This window comes from Syzygium oleosum, unplaced genomic scaffold (genome assembly GCF_021117445.2).
Source record: "Syzygium oleosum isolate NSW1041296 unplaced genomic scaffold, Sole_v2.1 Sole_v2.05, whole genome shotgun sequence".
Lineage (NCBI taxonomy): Eukaryota > Viridiplantae > Streptophyta > Magnoliopsida > Myrtales > Myrtaceae > Syzygium > Syzygium oleosum.
In genome coordinates this window covers 11776920-11798020 of record NW_026607489.1, presented here as the reverse complement: position 1 = coordinate 11798020, position 21101 = coordinate 11776920, and the positions used below count along the sequence as shown (strand labels likewise).

General features: G+C 40.2%; 1 protein-coding gene and 1 pseudogene across 1 annotated transcript; both read right to left on the bottom strand.

Moving 5' to 3' along the window:
- Window positions 1-774: 774 nt before the first annotated feature.
- Window positions 775-8816, bottom strand: LOC115678500 (probable inactive 2-oxoglutarate-dependent dioxygenase AOP2; annotated as a pseudogene).
- Window positions 8817-18848: 10032 nt separating this feature from the next.
- On the bottom strand, window positions 18849-20736 carry LOC115678403 (probable inactive 2-oxoglutarate-dependent dioxygenase AOP2). Its single transcript, XM_030601790.2, has 4 exons — window positions 20283-20736; window positions 19510-19831; window positions 19024-19413; window positions 18849-18988 (listed from the first exon to the last, which is right to left on the bottom strand). The coding sequence occupies exons 1-3, from the start codon at window positions 20657-20659 to the stop codon at window positions 19156-19158; spliced, it is 957 nt and encodes a 318-aa protein (XP_030457650.1). The 5' UTR covers window positions 20660-20736; the 3' UTR covers window positions 18849-18988; window positions 19024-19155.
- Between the last annotated feature and the right edge of the window lie 365 nt (window positions 20737-21101).

Below are 21101 nucleotides of genomic sequence, written 5' to 3'. Positions count from 1 at the left end.
ATCTTTTGACGATGCAACTTCTCCCGTAAGGTTGCATTCGGTTCAAAAAGACTGTAGTATATATTCATATTTTTCAGTCTATTTTCACTTACTTTTTTATACTACTTTCTCAAAACAATACGACCATCTTTTCCAATTGTTTCCCTTGAAAGACCCTGGAGAAATACCAGAATTGCTATTTGGTATTCTCATTCGAGACTTTGTTGTATCCTGAAGGATATTATCCGATAACCATTAGCAACATTATAGGGCAAATAATTCCTTAAAGAGAGTGTTATCGCGCCTCAAAGTCTGATTCCATTTTCTTCCCGTTCCGTTTCACATGAACATTTTTCCCAACAAGGTTTGTATGTGAGCTTTTTTGTATGATTTCTTTCTTTGGTGAGAAAGTTTAAGGTAGGTGAAGTGAATTCTAATCTCAAAAAACTTCTCAGCAAACACATGATAAAGATTCAATCTATTTGAATCAACCTTCGCAGAAATTATATGTGTGACTCAAAAGTCCTTGTAGATGCACAACATCAATGTACGGAGCAAGGAAATCAAATCACTTATTGGAAAGAAACAACGGAAACTCCAATAATATCGTAACGTGGGGGGATTAACATTTGTAAGAAAAGTTGGACCCGATTTGGTGCAAGAACCTTGCCTTAAAAAACCTCTACATCAATCACCTTTAACTTTTGTATACATCTTTATTTCACAAAACAGAACAAAGAAGATTGAGAGACAGTAGTCTCCTTAATCTCGTCTTATTTCACATTAAGAGGCGTATGCTCTGTTCATTCTGAATTAATCATGAGCCCTAATTGGCTCGAACTCCGCAGTAGGTCTTGATGACGCTCTCGGCCTTGATGCGGTTGTCGCTTGAGTCATAATAGCAAAGGAAATCGATGTGATTGAAGGGCTTGTATTGTCGAGGGTGTGCTTCGTCGATGAACTCCTCAGGGGTCTCGATCATCCCCGAGATGTACGAGAATGTCCCGAGAGAGTGTCTCACTTGACTCTCTTCTCTAACCGCCACTCGGTGGTAGCAAGCCTTGATCCTTTAATTGCTCCATGCCTGATCAACAATAAACCATGCAAAATTAGAAATGATTTCGTTCAACTAGCACGAACTAGTGCTTGGAAGAAAGTTCACGAGCAAATAAGCGACTCACCACACATGCATCACCGGCCATGACCATGAAAGTCGAAGACGAGGGCTTGAATGTGAACCACTCGCCATCTTTGGTCCTCACTTCCAAGCCCCTTATGTTGTTCTGGTGCAAGTACGACTAGAAGCTCTTGTCTATGTGATCAATCGGGTTCACGCTAGTGTCGAGGTCTGCCGGCTTCTTGTACTTCAAGAATTGTAGGAGGTACGTGCAGGATTTGATGTAAGGGTCATAGCATTTCTCGACACCGAAGCTCTCACAGATCATCCTGAACACTAATTTCTCTATCTCAACTATGAATTTGCCATAGTCGTGAACAGTTTTGCTGCAGCCAAAAAGAAAAGGAGAAGTTAACTTAGCTGCGCAAGGCAACCATTTCGTGTTCGGGAATAGATTTTGCTCAAAAATGATTTTTTTTTATTCCGTGTCCGGGAACAATTTCTAAGCATTTAAAGGCGTTTGGTAACTACCCAAAATTTCTATTCTTAGAATAGAAAAAGAACAGAAATGTGTTTGGTAACTACACAAATTTTTTTTATTAATAATATTTTAATAAATTTTGAATATTTTAATATTTTTTCCCTTTTTTTCTTTTTTTTTTTCTTCCTTCCCTTCCCTTCCTTGGCCATGGCCGATCGCTGGCGTCGGCGATTGGCCATAGGCCAGGGCCAACAAGGGCGTCGCGGCCCTCACCGCCGATCTCGTCGGTCGCAGCGGTGAGGTCGGCGTTGCCTTGGCTGGGCGAGGTCGGCCTTGCCTTGGCTGGGCGAGGCCTGACCTCGCCCAGATTTGGTGAGGCAGACCTCGCCGTCGCCATGGCTGGGCGAGGCCTCGCCGTCATGGCCGCGAGCCGCCGTCGCCCAGGCGGTGAGGGGGAGTGGCGGTGGTAGGCCGGAGGTAGGTGGCGGCAGGCGGGTGGTAGGCCGGGAAGAAGAAGAACAACAAACCAAGAAAAAAGAAGAAAACCAAGAAGAATAAAAAAATGGAAAAATTATTCCGGAATCAAGAAGCTACTTTTTTTTGCTTCTTGATTCCGTTCCAAAACTAATTCTGTGAACAATTTTTTACAAAATTGTGCTCAGGCACAAAAAATTTGACAAACGGATTTCTGTTCCCAAACTGATTCTGGGAATAAAAGAACAGAAATTTTCATTGTTTGGCAAGTTGCCAAACGGGCGCTTAGAGAAGTCAAACTTAGTGCGACGACTTGTTTTATTAATGTTTTTTTCGATAGCCTAAAGCCTAAATTGAGAAGCTAAAGTCTGTTGGGGAGTCCAACTATGATTATATTTTGTAAACCAAACATGTTTGTCATAATCGACTGATAAATCAAGATTAATTCACTACAAAAAAACATCTTTTTTCCAACGAAATTTCCAACGAAAACGAAAAAAAATTCGTCGGTAATTCTTCGTCGCAAATTTTTCCAACGAAAAATTTCAATTTTCGTTGGAAATTTGCAACGAAATTTTTTTCGTTGGAAAATTCGTTGGAAAATTTGTGGCTAAATTCGTTGGAAACACTACAAAAAACTAACTTTTTTCCAATGAAAAATTTGGAAATCCAACGAAATTTTTTTGGTTGAAAAATCGTGGCAAAATTAGTTTCGTCGTGACAAAAATCGTGCGGGCGAGGGCCAGCCTCGTCGCCGGCGAGCTCGGCCCTCGCCATGACCGGCGAGGGCCAGCCTCATCGCCGGTGAGCTCGAGGTTGCCCAGATCTGGGCGACCTCGAGCTTGTCGGCCATGGCGAGCGTTCTGGGCGAGCTCGAGGTCGCCCAGATCTGGCCGAGTTCTGGGCGACCTCAAGCTCGCCGGCCATGGCGAGCTCGGCCCTCGCCATGGCCGGCGAGGCCCAGCCTCGTCGCCGGCGACCTCGAGGTCGCCCAGAACTCGCCCAGATCTGGGTGACCTCGAGCTCGCCCGCCATGGCGAGGGCCTGGCTCACGACGGTCGCGCTCGGCCTCGCCGCCGCGAACGCGACGGACACCGCCCCCTTCATCGGCCGGATGCTCGGCGGCGGCGAGGGGAGCTTGGGCCCGGCGGTGGAGCAGTGCCTCAGCGAGTGCGCCGACCAGTACGCGGACGCGGTGGAGCAGGTGGAGGCGTCGATCGCGGAGAGAGAGAGAGAGAAAATGTGGAAATTGAGAATCGTTGCGGGAATAATGAGCGCGAAAATGTTGAATAAGGAAGGAGTAGGGTTTTCGTTGCAAAATTTGTGGGAAATTTCCCACGAATTTTGCAACGATAATTGTACACACTAAAATAATTGCCTGGAAAATTGAAATTCGTGGGAAAATTCGTTGGAAATTTCCAACGAATTTAAAAAATGCCGAACAATACCGGGTTTTTTTTGAATTCATCGCAAAATTCGTTGGAAATTTCCAACGAAAAATTTTTCGTCGCTAATTTCCAACGAATTTTGCGACGAAAAATTTTTCGTTGGAAATTTCCAACGAATTTTGCGACGAAAAATTTTTCGTTGGAAATTTCCGACGAATTTTACTTTTCGTTGGAAAATTTGTCGCAAATTTGCGATGAAAATTTTTTCGTCGCAAATTTTCGTGGCAAAAATCCAGTTTTTTTGTAGTGATTGTTAGGTGCAATGCCAGGCATATAAAGTTGGCATATATATTGAATAACTCATTTTCTGCATCTCGAATGATTTTGTCTGTATGATCAGGCTAAGACTAAGTTTATTATACCCCTGTCATTTCTCTACGGAGACAAGATGAAGGTGCTCCGTTTATCAAAACATTAAATAGATTAATACGAAGCATACTGATATGGGGTTACAAGATGTTGATTAAAAGTGATGTTGCAGATGGTAAATGAGCATTCGAGACCTCTTTTATTTTAAGTCGACGTTTCTTATACAGTTAGTATCGTACAAAAAGGGAGAAAAATTAGTACCAGAAGTGATCATTCCTAGAGGGCCACACGAGAGAGGTGAACTTCTCGCACACTTCCAGCTCTCGGCGCCATCGATGTTCATACCCTCGAGGAGAGGAGTGCCGGGGACTTTGGGGATATAGCCATGGGAAGGCTTGATGATGCAGGCTAGATTGATAATGCTACCCGCATCGAAGACGAGCTCACTCGACCAAGGAGATCAGCCCGCATCCGAGCTCGACAAGTCACTCGACCAGTCTTGAAGATATTGAAGGGACGCAATTCGAAGACCAAGAGTCTCATCCGCGAGTCCATGCCACAATAAAGTCCTTGTCTTTCCCTATACAACGGAAGTCTAAAAGATACTTTGGGATGATCAAGAAGACGTTGGGCATTTATCTAGTTTATAGTTTCTAAGTTCTTTAATGTTTTATGCTTTCTAGGGTCTTTAATGCTCTTTAGTCTCTTCATTTGCTTGAGTCTTTTCATTTGTTTTTCTTTGGCTATAAAAGACCATCTACTTTATGTATTCGACAGACGAATTTGATTAATGAAAATTTTGCATCAAGCAATTATCTTGAACCTTAAAGAGTTCATACCCCTGAAAACCTAGAAGAGTTTTCACTCCGTCCTTGAAGAGTCGGAGGTTTTCAAATCTGCATCCTTGAAGAGTTGCAGTCATCGATCTAGAAGAATCGGTGCCCTATCCACTTCCTTGGAGGACTGGAAGAAGAATCGGTGCCCTATCCACTTCCTTGGAGGACTGGAAGAGCAACCAACGAAGTTCTATCTTTTCCTCTGTTCTGTCCATTTACATCCGTCCACTTCCACCCAGATTTCGTCCTTCCTATAGTGCTTATTTGAGAAAACTCAAAACAGAGAAATTGTTAATCCAGAAGTCTTTGTTCATTTGGCTTTGGAATCAGGTCATTCCGATCTGTATCGACGAAGTTACATCCATTTTCCCGAGCTTGCGCAAGACTGTAATTACTGTTCGTCCTGTTCCACATGTGCAAGTCACTCTCCCGATCCTAACGTTCGAGTAGCCTACACCAGGCTGCATCATTTGGTATCAGAGCTTTGGAGGAGAGAACCATGCCGCCAAGACAAGCTAGACGTCGTGGAGGCAGAACCATCCCACTGAATGAAGTGCATACGCTCGCTGACAATTTGCAGCAACATATGCAACAACAAATTGATGAGTTGACGCGGGAAGTTGAGCGTCTGAGGGCGGAAATAAACAATTCACCACCTCGTTCCAGGACCGAAGATTCCAATGGTGACTCTTCATCTTCAGAGAATGTTCGACCATTTCGCAATCGGAGGAATGTTCGACATCACGAGCAAAACATTCGTGAACCGGAGTGGGAAAAAGAAGTTAAAAAGGATATCCCGGAATTCTCAGGTGATGATTCTCCTGAAGAAATTGTTGACTGGCTAACACTTGTTAATGAAGTGTTTGAGCATCGAAATGTTCCGGAGGATCGTCGAGTCGGGATCATCGCTATGCGATTCAGAGGTAAAGCCATCGCTTGGTGGAGGCATGAGAAGCAAACTCGCCAATCCGTTGGCAAAGCGCCAATTACCTCGTGGAGGAAGATGGAAGACAAGATCCGAAAGTATTTCCTACCTAAGGGATACAAGAGAGAGCTCTATCAACGGTACCAAAATCTGAGACAAGGTACGCGAACGGTGGACCAATACACCAACGAATTCAATGAGTTGGTGATTCGCAACAACATTCAAGATCCGGAGGAGATGCTTGTGAGCAAGTACTTGAATGGCCTTCAACATCATATTCAAGATGCCCTGGAAGTCCTTGACATTTGGGACTTAGGAGATGCACACCAACGAGCACTCAAGGTAGAGCGTTCTCGCTCAAGGAGGCAACAATCCTCTATCATGACCAATCAACCTGCTAGGAGTACCCCCGGCACCATCAAAGTTGCTGAGGCTACGACGCAAACCGCTAGTAAGTTTCCTAATCAGCCCAACATTTTGAAGCAACCAACTACGTCCGATATTCGTTGCTATACTTGTGGTGAGTTGGGTCATCGTGCTAGCAATTGCCAAAAGAACAAGAATCGACAAGCCGGCAAAGTCTTCTTAGTGGATAACGATTCTGATGAGCATGTGGAGGATCCGCTCGAAGAAGAGGTGAATGATGTCGAAAAGTCCGCAGGTGACGAGCAAATAGTGCATGCTGATTCTGGTGAATTTCTGATGGTGAGAAAAATCTTTCTAGTTCCTCGTGATGAGACCGGAGATGGGTGGCTGCGCACCAACATTTTTCATTCCGATTGCACGATTAAGGGGAAGGTATGTCAATTGATTATTGACTCTGGATGCTGTGAGAATATAATTTCTGAAAGGGCAGCGAACAAACTAAAGTTGGAGTTAAAGGCGTACCCCACACCTTACAAGATGTCGTGGCTATCGAAAGGCACCGAGATAACCGTTTCCAAATGCTGCCTTGTTAATCTATCCATTGGTTCTGTTTATTTCGACAAGATATGGTGCGATGTTCTACCAATGGATGCTAGTCATGTTATTCTTGGGCGACCATGGCAATTCGATAGGCGGACTACTCATGATGGTTATCAAAATACGTATTCTTTTGAATTTGGAGGGAAGAAGATTATATTAGCACCTAGCAAGGAGCCTTTAAAAACTTCTGTTGTCGAAAAGTCTTCATTGCTTTCGATGAAGGATATAAAAGGTGCTTTAAAAGGGGTTCGTATTGTATATGTTTTACTTCACAAAGCAGGTGAAGTTGCTTCTTCTAATCGGGACACAAAGTTTCTCAGTCATTTTTGGCGACAATTGTGGAAGAATGTCGGTACTAAATTGCAATATAGTACTGTGTTTCATCCCCAAACTTATGGGCAAACTGAAGTCGTCAATCAAACCTTGGGAATTCTATTTAGGACAATGATTGATCCTCGCTCTTGGGAGACACGATTGTCACATGGTGAATTTGCATATAATTGTGCTGTAAACCGTACGACTGGGTATAGTCCTTTCATGATCGTGTATGGACAACAGCCGAACACTGCTCTTGATCTTGCACCCATTCCTTTTGCTAAAAAGTTGAGTGGCATTGTTGAAGATATTGTTTCTCAGATGAGAGCAATTCATGAAGATGTGCGCCAAAGGTTAGAAAGCAAGACAGAGTCCTATAAAAAGGACGTCGATAAGCGGCGGCGTGAAGTTATCTTCGAACCAGGAGATTTTGTTTGGGCTTACTTGCCACCAGAGCGTCATCCTGTTGGAAGCTATAACAAGCTTAGTGATCGAAAGCTTGGTCCTCTTGAAGTTCTTGAGCGCATCAATCCCAATGCATATCGCTTAAGGCTTCCTTCTCATATGAAAACACATGATGTTTTCAACGTTCGGCATTTAACACCTTATGCTGGTGATTCCTCTGATGATGACATAAATTCGGGGACGAATTCTTTTAAAGAAGGGGAGGATGATGTAGGCTAGATTGATAATGCTGCCCGCATCGAAGACGGGCTCACTCGACCAAGGAGATCAACCCGCATCCGAGCTCGACAAGTCACTCGACCAGTCTTGAAGATATTGAAGGGACGCAATTCGAAAACCAAGAGTCTCATCCGCGAGTCCATGCCACAATAAAGTCCTTGTCTTTCCCTATACATCGGAAGTCTAAAAGATACTTTGGGATGATCAAGAAGACGTTGGGCATTTATCTAGTTTATAGTTTCTAAGTTCTTTAATGTTTTATGCTTTCTAGGGTCTTTAATGCTCTTTAGTCTCTTCATTTGCTTGAGTCTTTTCATTTGTTTTTCTTTGGCTATAAAAGACCATCTACTTTATGTATTCGACAGACGAATTTGATTAATGAAAATTTTGCATCAAGCAATTATCTTGAATCTTGAAGAGTTCATACCCCTGAAAACCTAGAAGAGTTTTCACTCCGTCCTTGAAGAGTCGGAGGTTTTCAAATCTGCATCCTTGAAGAGTTGCAGTCATCAATCTAGAAGAATCGGTGCCCTATCCACTTCCTTGGAGGACTGGAAGAGCAACCAACGAAGTTCTATCTTTTCCTCTGTTCTGTCCATTTACATCCGTCCACTTCCACCCAGATTTCGTCCTTCCTATATTGCTTATTTGAGAAAACTCAAAACAGAGAAATTGTTAATCCAGAAGTCTTTGTTCATTTGGCTTTGGAATCAGGTCATTCCGATCTGTATCGACGAAGTTACATCCATTTTCCCGAGCTTGCGCAAGACTGTAATTACTGTTCGTCCTGTTCCACGTGTGCAAGTCACTCTCCCGATCCTAACGTTCGAGTAGCCTACACCAGGCTGCATCACTTGAGGTTGGTGTTCTTGATCTTGTTTTCATGGGGAAGGTCGAAGAGATCCTCGGTGACGCTAAAGACAGAGTCATGAAGGCCAAGAGGGACATTGGGGTGATCCACGATGAAGCACCCATGATCCTCAAGAGCCTGCACGATCACTTTGCAAGCTTTTTCCCATGAACTTGTCCCCGGTTTCATGCATTCCTCGGAGAACTCTATCACTGGGATCGGGGACGCCATTTTTGTTCCTACCATCTCTCTCAGCTCTCTATCGCTTAGAGCACACACCAAGAGCAAGACTGTTTTTTAAGCTGGTCTCTTGATGGGGTTGCTCTTTGCTTGATGAATTGACACAGCGTGCTTGAGTTTTTTGTAGGCAACTGAGGGAGAACTTCGTAATGTTTTTTCAGTCCATCCTGAGGGAGGGCCAAAAAGGAGAAAAACCAAAAAGAGGCTATCCACATTAGGACTCAGCTCTCTAATGGGTACATCGCTCATGCGAATCTTGTACATGCACTAAAATGAATTTAGAGTATTAAATCTAACAGGACCCACATAAAATATATATGTAGGAGGTCACGTCACGGCACATATTATTCAAATAATAATAAAAAAAAACATAGTGCCTCAATATACATGCGAGCCAATAGGCATGTGGCTCTGCTGGTAAAGGGATTGGGAGGTGGGGACACTAGTATAAGTGAGGGGTTCGACTCCTGCGCTCTGTAAAAAGCAGAGCAAAAGTCATACATTGAGGAGAGTTACACATAGGACAGATCAAAAAAATAATATACATAGGATAGCCATAAAAGATAAAAATAAAGCACGTGAAATGCTTAATTATGGCAACTAAATCCTAAATAGTAATAAAAAAAATTGAAAGAAATGAAGGAAAGTGCACAAACGTGGAGCCACCACTTCAAATTGCAATTGAGCGAGTGCGATTTTATCTTTTAAATGAAAAATAAGGTGAGTTCAATCTTATAGAAAATGAAAATAACACCGCCCTTTCTTTTTTCTCGGATATTATTGATTTATCTTATCACTCGGGATTTTCGTGTGCCACATTGTGTGGGAAGGCTCCAGTAAATTTTTTGCTTCTGAATGCTGAATTAATTACCAGTTGGAGTTACCTAATATTTTTTCTTTTGGACGTAATGAGTTACCTAATATTGACCAAGTAAGGAATTATCATTCCAAGTTACCACACATGGTGCGATGGCTCTGGAAATAAATTATTGCAGGAGGTCCACGTGGCTCACTCCAGCAAAATAATTTCAAAAAAAAAATAATGTTAGGTACATTAACACCGATTCACAAAATAAAAATACAAGACGATACAATTAATTCTTATTACATGTTCAATTTGACTCATTTTTTCTTCCACAATCGTTGAGACACAGTTACTTAAATGCTTAGACACCCTACCAATCCCATGGCAATATGACTCGTTCCTTTTAAATGCTCATCGAAGCCCGGTACATTATTCAATGCATGTGATCAATTTTTGTATGTCCAGCATTTCGCTAGCGAAATAAACAAATGATGTACTACGTCGTCTAAGATAATAACACGCTGATGATCAATTTTTGTATGTCTGGCTTTTCCACAGGCGAAATAAACAGATGATGCACTACATCACCTAATACATTAACACATTGATGATCAACATTTCATATGAGAAATTTTCACACGCAAAATGAGATACTGCGGAACCTTCCTAGTACCGATTTGGCAGACTCAAAGTTTTCAAAAGTGGCTTGCTATGATTGGCGCAAAGATCGATTAGAGCATCCTAAGATCCATCTCGATTTCGTGCAAAGTTCTTAATAGAAGATGATTGGATTAGTCATGCAACAAGCGTGGCCACCTTTTTGTCTGTCAGTGGTAGCCTAACGTCAGTCATGGCAACACGTTTCCTCATTTTTCTTCTAGAGGGTGCTGCGTCTTAGGATGCCCCCATTAGACACTTTCAAAGTTAGCACGGCTTTTTGTATCGAATGCACAACTGTGGTGCGTCATGCGATGTCGCCCGTTCACTACCGACCAATTTAAACCCGAGCTTTAGTCACTAGATGGTGTTGACATGTTTCCATTAGATGTTACCGCTGCGCTAATGCCCCGCGATATTCTCTCTATTTTTCTTATTTATAAATCTTGTTAACGAACGTCGTCATATTAAACATTTTAATAAACGAATTTCGTCATTTCTAAAGCAATGTCTCTTTCGTGTGGCATGTACTCGGTGCATAGAATATGAAAATCTTTCATTATTAAATACAGTTGGCAAATGGTTTAAGAGGACCTGTTGACAAGACCCTTTTTCGCAACTCGGAGTTTACCTTTATTTTCTTAATTAGTTGAACGACTAACTTTTTTTTATTGGAGAGCCCGCCATTTCGCAACGCCGTTGCCAATTCAGTCCGTACACTTGACTACCGATTGGATGAGATGGACCAAAGGTGTCATCCAGAGTTGGTATAATGAATTCGACTGTTAGCATTTTCTGGTCGATTTTGTTTGTCCGTTCAAATGAACTTGAAAGACTATGCAAATAAATAAATATACATGGAAAATTTCGCCTATCGTTACGTAATGGGTAGCGTTTATTACATCTAGATCTTCTCTGACCCCAAGCCAATGGAAAGACAAATTGGAATTTTCTTGCATTGCTTTAGACATGAAAAGAAAAAAATTTAGTCGGCATACACATTGATAAGAGATAAAAATACATGTCCTATGATTTAGTGTATAGGTGAGCACCTTCCTAAGAGGTCACTCATCTTAAGAGTGCTCATAACCAAGACACTTAACTTTAGAGTTCGAAATCTAAGCATTGCTATTACGTCAAAAGACGTTTGTGTGAGTTAATTCCAGTTTTCACATATATATTTCATAATTGCTTTCCTTCTGGTCGGAGCACAATTCGATTCATTCCTGCCCCATTTACTATCCTAGAAACTTGACATGAGCCGCTCCTAATCCAAGCCTTTTAGTCCCGGCAACCATTCCCTGCTCTTGTCGGACCGAGTCCTAACATCTATCATCAAGATATATGTTGATTGGTTGTCTATAAATAACATTAAATCATGCAATGTTTATTACAATTGTTCAAGAACAACAACATTCTCTCTTCTTCTCCACATAATTTTGACAACACATTCAAAGTGAAATTCCAAGAGAAAAATTAAGTAATTATTGAATTCGTTTCTCTGTGATTTTGGTGTGTATCCTGGAGATATATTTGTTTTAAACCCGGCAGCAATAATAGTGGTGGCAAATAATATCTTAGGGACACTAATTGTCATCATATATCGAAGAACTATAAACTACTGCTCTATCTTCATCAACAATCAAATTTCTCCTACAGATATCACCTGTAGTATCTCGTTTGATCAAATTACTATGACAATCGCAGTGAAAGTTTTTAAATCAGAATTATTTCAATAATGCATGTGTAATTCGCAATTGATAAGACTATGTAATGTCGGGAAGCACATAAACTCTCACACATACCTCCTCAAATTTGAATTTACATTAAAACAATATTGCTTGTATAGTAACTCTTTTCGGAGAATTTGCGGTAATGTATTTCTAATGCGATAGTGAAATATTTTTCACAACTTGATATGCTAAGGCTCCGCTATCTCCATGACTCTTTTAAGAGAAAACATGCACTTTTAACTGACTAAATTATCGTTTTCGAGCAAAATCATGTTTCAAAGTCGAACAATTTGGTCCAAACCTAGTTGTAACTTCTTTGCATTCAAACTCATAACCTTTGTGCAAAAAATCTCATGCTTCTCCATATAGAAAAGAAAATTTCAAGGCGTGATTTCGTTAGTCTACATGTACGTCATCATCCCAAAATATAGGATTTATTATGAGAAATATTATTAAGGAAACTGAATCCATTGTCCAGTGAAGGCTCGGTTTGTTTCGCGAAAAATTAATGATAAGAATTTTTTTTTCTAAATATATTTGCTTGTATCATTTACAAAAATAAATGAACGAAAAATATTTTCATCATCTATGAAAATATTAAAATATAAATTATTGTCGATAATAAAAATATTTTTCATAAACTAATTATTATAAGCGACGCAAGCGATGTTTTTTAGGAAAATAAATTGCCCCTTTCATGCTAGGTGCAAGAGAGAAAACAAGAAGCATAACTTTGAAGCAAATCCAGATAGAAAAAAACAGCAATTCGTGGATTCTAAATTTACTTATAAAATGTGTTATTAAACATCTACGCATGGTCAATCGAAGTTGAAGGCAAACTGGATCAATCAACTTTTATAAGGTGTGTTTTAACCAAAAAGGTTGTGGAAATAGCCCTACCTCATATAGCATACTTTTTCCCATAACAGTAATAGCTTCTTCCAGCACAATTTTCACCTTTTGATTTACCAAAAATTTTATAATGATGATTGAGGTGGAAGTTATAATTTTTGTGAAAACGATCGGGCTGCAATTTATACTGATCCTTCCTCTATTTTAGCCAGAGGGTCAATCGTTCACTGTTCTTGTTGCGACCACTTTTGTGGTTGGAACCAAAATTAATTCGAATGCCTATCTTGTTTCTTTTCTAAGTTTTCTTAGTATCGTTTTAACCCCGGCAAGCTGGAGGGTGACAAATGGTGGCCGAGGGCCGATTACCCCAGCAGGGTGAACAAAGTCGTCGTTAGATCAATGATAGTACGTGTTAAATCAAAAGGCAATGATAATGTTCTCGGTTGAGCCAGATTGGGCTCAGCAGTCGGCCTATTTTTTGTGGCGCACATGTAAAGGCGCCAATAGCGACGGCTAGTACTTGAGACAAGGTAGCAAACTTAACTGAGGCAAAGGAACAAGAACTGCGGGAGAAGAGAGAAGAAAGAGAAGAAGAAAGAAAGGAAAAGAACATAAAATCTCCGATCCTGAAAATCTTAGTGTTTCCAAGATGTCATATATTTAAAAGGTACATCAAGATATTAATTTTCCCCTAAAACGCATAGTATCGTAGTCTCTCGTATAATAATTATCAAAAGTGTTCATGCTTTTTGTAGAGCGAAGAGGGGAATGCCCACTTGACCGTTGATATTTGGAACTGTTTCTTACTTGTGGATTTACTGATGAGGTCTCGGGAGCACTTGTCAAGTAAGGTTCATCCAATAAAACTAAAAAATAAGTGTTAAAAATTCAAGTATTGAACATGAAATATTACAGACCAAAACATAACATTAAATATTGGAAATCTTTAAGAAATAATTAGTAGGTCAAAGATGTTATGCTTAGGCATGGACCGATCCATTAATTTCAAGCTATTTTCTCAGGTCTCAGTCGCATTTTAGGGCGCGTTTGGTAACGTTTCTGTTTTTGAAAATAATTTCTTTTCAAAAATAATTTTGTCTATTTCTATTTCCTGGATGAGTTTTTGAGCAAAAGAATGCGTTTGGTAACTGCACAAAATTTCTATTCCTGGAATAGAAAAAGAACAGAAATGCGTTTGGTACAATCAAAAAAAAATTTATTCCCAATTTTTTGCATTCAAATCTATATCTTTTATTTAACTATAAGTACAAGTTATAAGTGAAAAAAAATCAATAAGCATGGTTTATTGGTTTGTCTAATCCTTTTTAGGGGTTTAAAACCCCTTTTAATCCCTAAACTAAGGAATCTTCAAAAATATTACTTGGGCACCTAAAAAAATTTAAATTTCACTCAAAGTAGGTGGCCACAGGTATTCTAAGTCATTTTGTGAATTTTTATTTTATTTTTTTGGGGTAAAATTTATTAAAATTTTTTACTTTCCCTACGTCCGTTTCTTTTTATTTTCCAGAAAATTTTTATGAAATTTTTTAAAATTTTTTCAATTTCGGAATTTTGCGAATTTTTATGGGTTTTTTTAGTTTTTCTAATTTTTATGGATTTTTTTAGAATTTTTCTGATTTTTATGAATTTTTGGAATTTTTTAATTTTCTAATTTTTTTAGGGATTTTTCTGAAATTTTTCTAATTTTTATGAATTTTCGGAATTTTTTAATTATTCTAAGCCATTTTGTGAATTTTTTATTTTTGATTTTTTTTGGGGAAAAGTTTATTAAAATTTTTTACTTTCCCAAAATCTGTCTCTTTTTATTTTTCAGAAACTTTTTTATGAATTTTTTTAATTTTTTCAATTTCAGAATTTTGCAAATTTTTATGGGTTTTCTGAGTTTTCCTGATTTTTATGGATTTTCTGAGAATTTTTTTGATTTTTATGAATTTTTGGAATTTTTTTAAATTTTTTAATGATTTTTTTTATTATTCCCACCGGGAATGGGCCGGACCGGTGCTTTGAGACGGTCTACAGATGACGGAGGATGGAGGAGGAGCTGAGGCCGTGGCTTGAAGACCGGACCTTTCTATTTCTTTTTTTGTTTTTGGGAACAAAGAAGTAGCAAAAATCTACTTCTTATTTCTGTTCCAAATCTATTTCTTGGCCATTTTTCTATTTCAGGAAATAGAAAAATAAAATGTGTTACCAAACAGATTTCTGTTCTTTTTTTGTTCTAGAGAACAGAAGAACAGAAAAATAGAGAAGTAAAAACATTACCAAACGCGCCCTTACTTACTTGCTTTTCTCTTTCTAATATAGCCAAAAGAAGAATTTAGAGTCAAGACTAAGACGATACTAAAGGCCCCGATCGCAATATCCCCGTGACAAGACTTATCCTTTGCCCTTTTCTGGCCAATACTCAGACTTTTTTACTGTTCTTTTTTTATTTTATTTTGGTGACAAGACTCCTCCTTTGCCCTTTTTCCTTTTTTGAATTTTTATACAATCTGTGAAGTTTCTTTTAAAAAATAAACTTAATCAAATCCTTCCAATTTAACAAATTTTCTAATTAAGCCTCGTTAATACTAAATCCAGCCAAATGCAACTAACACAGCTATCGGATGACATTAGAGTGTGACATAGATAAAATCTTTCCAATGGGAATGTCTACAGGGGTGTAATTCCTTTAATGTCATACTCTGACATTGTCCATATTGGCTATGGTGGCGTCCAGTAGGTATACACACTAGCTAAAATGAATTTACATCATGTTTTGGTGCTATCTAGTGGCCACATCGGTTGAATTTGGTGTTTGAGAAGACTTGATTAGAAAAATTTTAAAAGTAAAAGAACTTAATTAAACAAATTAAAAAAAATTGAAAGTACGATTTTCCTTTTTGAAAAAAAATTCATCTTTATCACCATTGATCGGGTACTTATATCCTATACAGTAGACCAATTATCCAAATCAATGGTAATTATAGACGATTTGCCACCTATTTCATCCTTATAGTTATCGAAATTTGATCATTCTTTTCTTTATGTTTTTTTTTCCTTTTTTCAATCATAGAAGTTACTGTTTATTTGAATCCCACTCGGTATAATATGCTTGCCCGCAAGCAAATCCAACCAGAAGTTTATGTTTCCTAATGTTGTCTTATTCGATCTTCATATTCGAGGAATCTCACTTGGTGGAATTTAAGAGAGTTTCCAAATCAAATTTTCCCAAACGGAACCAGTTAAACAAGTTAAGCGGTTTGCTCGGGAAAATTAGTAGCACATTGTTTTTGATGTTTCACGGGTTGGTCAGCTCAACATTTACCTTTTGAAAATCATAGGGTAGACAAAGCCGGCAATGATCGAATGTTGTAATAAATAACCTTAAAATAGTAGGAATTTCTCAATTAACCCCATTAAAATATCGTTATGCATAGGTAAAATCGATACACGCACTGCATGACGATGATTTTACAAAAATAAGGTGATGATTATTTTGCGCCTGAAAGTATATACTTTTTAAAATTTTCATATGAGTTCTTTTCCGTTAACGAGAAAAAATCATTTTGGATAGGTTAAATAGATTGTGATCTAAAAAATATTTGCATGGCAAACATTCAAGAGAATCTATAAGAGTTAGACTTTGCATAAGTTGCATCCAGCATAAAAGACCTTACAATCACACAATTTCATTAACTTGAATCCGAACTGAAAAAAAACACCTATAAGAAAGAAATAAAGGAAGCTCCAATAGTTTTGAAACATGGGTCGGTTTAGACCATAAGAAAAGCTGGTATCATTATGCAACAATGATGCCCCAAATAACCTCTCAAAGCAGACCTTCCCTGACCTTGCATACCTTTATTTACAAAAGAAAAAGAATAAGATTGCGAGATTGTGAAATCTCATCAGATCTCATCTTATTTTATATTAAAAAACACGTTTTCTCTATTCTTTTATGATGAATGAATCACCATCATGGACATATTGGCCCGATCTCCCCAGCTTGTTTTGATGATGCTCTCGGCTTTCATGCGAGTACAGTAATATAATTGTCATCCAACAGTTGAGATTTGTCGACTAATCGATTATTTTGTCGATTGATGTTATTCAATGGCTGATGATCGATCGTAACGAGCATAGTATCATACTATAAAAGTGCTAAATGTGACCAATCACCAGAGTCATTAGTAGTGAAGGAGACCAATGGTACCGAAGGGAGAAAGTATTCAGTGGTTGCGAACCACCATGTCATAGATTGACGTGGCATACGATTTTTTTGGCCAAACTCAATCACAAATTGACACGTGGCAACGACGTGGACATATGAAAAAAATCAAAAAATCTGTCCTGATTTGTTTCTCTCTGTTCCTCTCTTCCTCCGTTCACGGCGAGCTCTTCTTCATCCGCAACCGTGCGTTCCCACACATCGCCGGCAGCTGTGGATCTCCGACGACCTGCCTCTGTTTTATTTATTTATTTATGCCTTTTGAGCATTCAGTCTCTGGCGGCCATGGACCACCGGCGACCTGCCTCTATTGTTTTTCTTTTTGCTTTCTAAGGCCATGGACGACAAAGGCCCGCGGCCATGGACAGCAGCGTCACTGGCCATGGACGAGCCAGTCTCGCAAGCGACGCCGACGCTCGTCCATGGGTGTCGGTTCGGCTAGATCTGGAGCAGCACGCAGATACAGATCTGGAAATTTAGGCGCTCGCGGCCAAGCTTCCGTCGTCGGCGTCATCTAGATCTGAAGTCTTGGTCGCGAACCAAGGCTGATTTACTCTCCACAGACCTGGAAATCGCCGACGCTCGTCTATTGACGCCGACAACGGAGCCTTGGCCACGAGCGAAGGCTGCTTTACTCTTCGCGGATGAAGGCTGCTTCATGGTGTGCGAAGCTTCACTGCAAACCCTGCCCTTACAACGGAAGGTAAACCGCTTCAAATCCATGAGCCCTCAAGAGGTTACAAACAAATTGGGGACCAGCAAAACAGTATCATGCTTTTCAACGAGGACGACGACGAGCTCGAGCGCCCTAGATGGGTCCGGCGGTGGGGGACTGAGCGCACCGTTGCAGATGGAGGAGAGCTCACCGTGAACGGAGGAAGAAAGGGAGAGAGAGAAACAAATCTTGACAGATTTTTTGCTTTCTTCCATTTGTCCACGTCGTTGCCACGTGTCAATCTGTGATTGGATTTCGCCAAAAAATGCATGCCACGTTAGCCTATAACGCGGTGGTCGGCAACCACCGTATACTTTCTCCAACGAACGAAGGGCTTGAATTGTCGCAGGTTTGTCGGATGACTTTGCGGCATCTTGCCGGGCGCTTTTGCTATTAAGATTCCAAGTATCCTTTGGTTTTGCCGTGCAATTTGGTTATTTTCTAGTGGTGCTACGACTTGTCCAACTGAGAAAGAAATTATTACCCCAGCTACCGACACCGACGCGCACTACCACTCAATAAATATGACACCGACGCGCACTATCACTCAATAAATATGACATGTATCCAAGGTCGTTCCAAATTGGTGGGCTCCAGTTACCAAAAACTGACTTTGTCCCGAGTAAGTGGGAGCAAGCGGAGGCCAATTGGTTGAAGATCTCTTACTTATTCCAAAAAAATAATTTCATGGCGGTCCGCCCTCATCACGAGCCAGGAATTTTATTGGATTTTGTAATCATATGGTAGAGCAATCCGGCAACGATGTACTGACCTGAAAATATTCCTCGACGCTGTAAAATGAGCAAGGCGCATGTAATCCGGTGATCAATCTTACTTTATTTTGTTTACGGAAGTTTACGCATGGAACGAGCATATTTTATATTGATCATAAACTACCGACCAATTTCAATAATCTAGCCTTCTAGATGCAGGCCAGAAAAAATATAATCCAATCTTCTAGATAGTGTCGCCATATCTTTTGCTTTTTAACAAACCGGCTAAGCTTAGATGTGATTGCCAAAAGGAACACGTTAAAGTTGGCTTATCCATAGACATAATTGATACATGGACTATACAGGATGACAATCTTGTATATCTAGGCTGATGATATTCCTCATGAAAGATTTGTATGCGAGCTTTTCTGTATGATGTCTTTCTTTGGTGAGAAAGTCTAAGGTAGGTGAAGTGAATGACTCAAACGTCCTTGTAGATGTACAACATCAATGTGCGGAGCAAGGAAATCAAATCACTTGTTGGAAAGAGACAACGGAAGCTCCAATAATTTCGTAACGTGGGTGGATTACATCGCAAGAAAAGTTGGACCCGATTTGCTGCAAGAACCTTGCCTTAAAAAACCTCTACATCAATCACCTTTGACTTTTTTTTTTTTTTGGGGTAAGGCACACCTTTGACTTTTTTATGCCTCTTTATTTCACAAAAACAGAACAAAGAAGACTGAGAGACCGCAATCTCCTCAGTCTCACCTTATTTCACACTAAGAGGCGTATACTCCATTCCTTCTAAATTAATCATGAGCGCTAATTGGCCCGAACTCCGCAGTAGGTCTTGATGAGGCTCTCGGCCTTGATGCGGTTGTCACTAGAGTCGTAGTAGCAGAGGAAATCGATGTGATTGAAGGGCTTGTATTGCTGAGGGTGTGCTTCATCGATGAACTCCTTGGGGGTCTCGATCGTTCCCGAGACGTACGAGAATGTCCCGAGAGAGTATCTCACTTGACTCTCTTCTCTAACCGCCACTCGGTGGTAACAAGCTTTGATCTTTTCATTGCTCCATGCCTGATCAAGAATGAACCACATAAAATTAGAAATGATTTCGATATACTAGCACCAACTAGTGCTTGGAAGATTTTCACGAGCAAATAATTGACTAACCACACATGCATCACCGGCCATGACCATGAAAGTCGACACTGAGGGCTCGAAAGTGAACCACTCGCCATCTTTGGTCCTCACTTCCAAGCCTCTAATGTTGTTCTGGTGCAAGTAGGACAAGAAGCTCTTGTCCGTATGAGCAATCGGGTTCACACTGGCGTCGAGGTCTGCCGGCTTCTTGTACTTCAAGAATCGTAGGAGGTACGTGCAGGATTCGATGTAAGGGTCATAGCATTTCTCGACACCATAACTCTCGCAGACCATCCTGAGCACTACTTTCTCTATCTCAGCTATGAATTTGCCATAGTCATGAACAGTTTTGCTGCAGCCAAAAGGAAAAAAGAGAAGTTAATTTAGAGAAGTCAAACTTAGCACGCCAACTTTTTTAACAAATGTTTTTCTTGATACCCTAAAGCCTGAAATTGAGAAGCTAAAGCCTGTTGGGGAGTCCAACTCTAGTCATATTTTGTAAAGCAAATGTGTTTGTTATGCAAGATCGTTCAATAAAGGAAGAACTTTTGTTAGGTTTACTACCAAGGCCTATAAATGTTGGCATATATACTGAATAACACGGTCATATTAAATGACATGACAACATGAACAATCATTACAATTTATTCCATATACCAAAAGAGTGATGTTGATTAAGAGTAATGTTGCATATGGCAAACGAGCGCTCGCAACCTTTATTATAAGAGTCCGACACCCATATATTGTAAATCAATGTCAGCATAAAGAGCAAGTAACATACAGAGAGGGAGAAAAATTAGTACCAGAAGTGATCATTCCCAGAGGGCCACATGAGAGAGGTGAACTTTTCGCACACTTCAAGCTTCTCAGCGCCATCGATGTTCATGCCCTCGAGGAGAGGAGTCCCGGGGACTTTGGGGATATAGCCATGGGATGGCTTGAGGTTGGTGTTCTTGATCTTGTTTTCATGGGGGAGGTCGAAGAGATCCTCGGTGACGCTAAAGACAGAGTCATGAAGGCCAAGAGGGACATTGGGGTGATCCACGATGAAGCACCCATGATCCTCAAGAGCCTGCACGATCACTTTGCAAGCTTTTTCCCATGAACTTGTCCCCGGTTTCATGCATTCCTCGGAGAACTCTATCACTGGGATCGGGGACGCCAATTTTGTTCCTACCATCTCTCTCAGCTCTCTATCGCTCAGAGCACACGCCAAGAGCAAGACTCTGTTTTTAAGCTGGTCTCTTGATCGGGTGCTCTTTGCTTTATGAATTGACACAGCGTGCTTGTTCTTTTTATAGGCAACCGAGGAAGAAGTTTTTATTGTTTTCTTAGTCCAACCTGAGGGGGCAAAAAGGGAAAAAACTAAAAGAGGCTGCCCACTTGAGAACTCAGCTGTCCGGCGGCAAAATCATTCCGGTGAATCTAGTACATGTACTAAACCGGATTTAAAGCATTACATCTTACGGGATTAGCGTGTAACATATATAGGAGGTCATATCATGCGTATAGGTATCGTCTTTCACACACAATAATTTCGGAGATCACGTCCATTACCGTACTGTTGGCCACAAAAATGGTACTCCCAGAATCACCATAATCAGAAACCGAAACACGTAAAT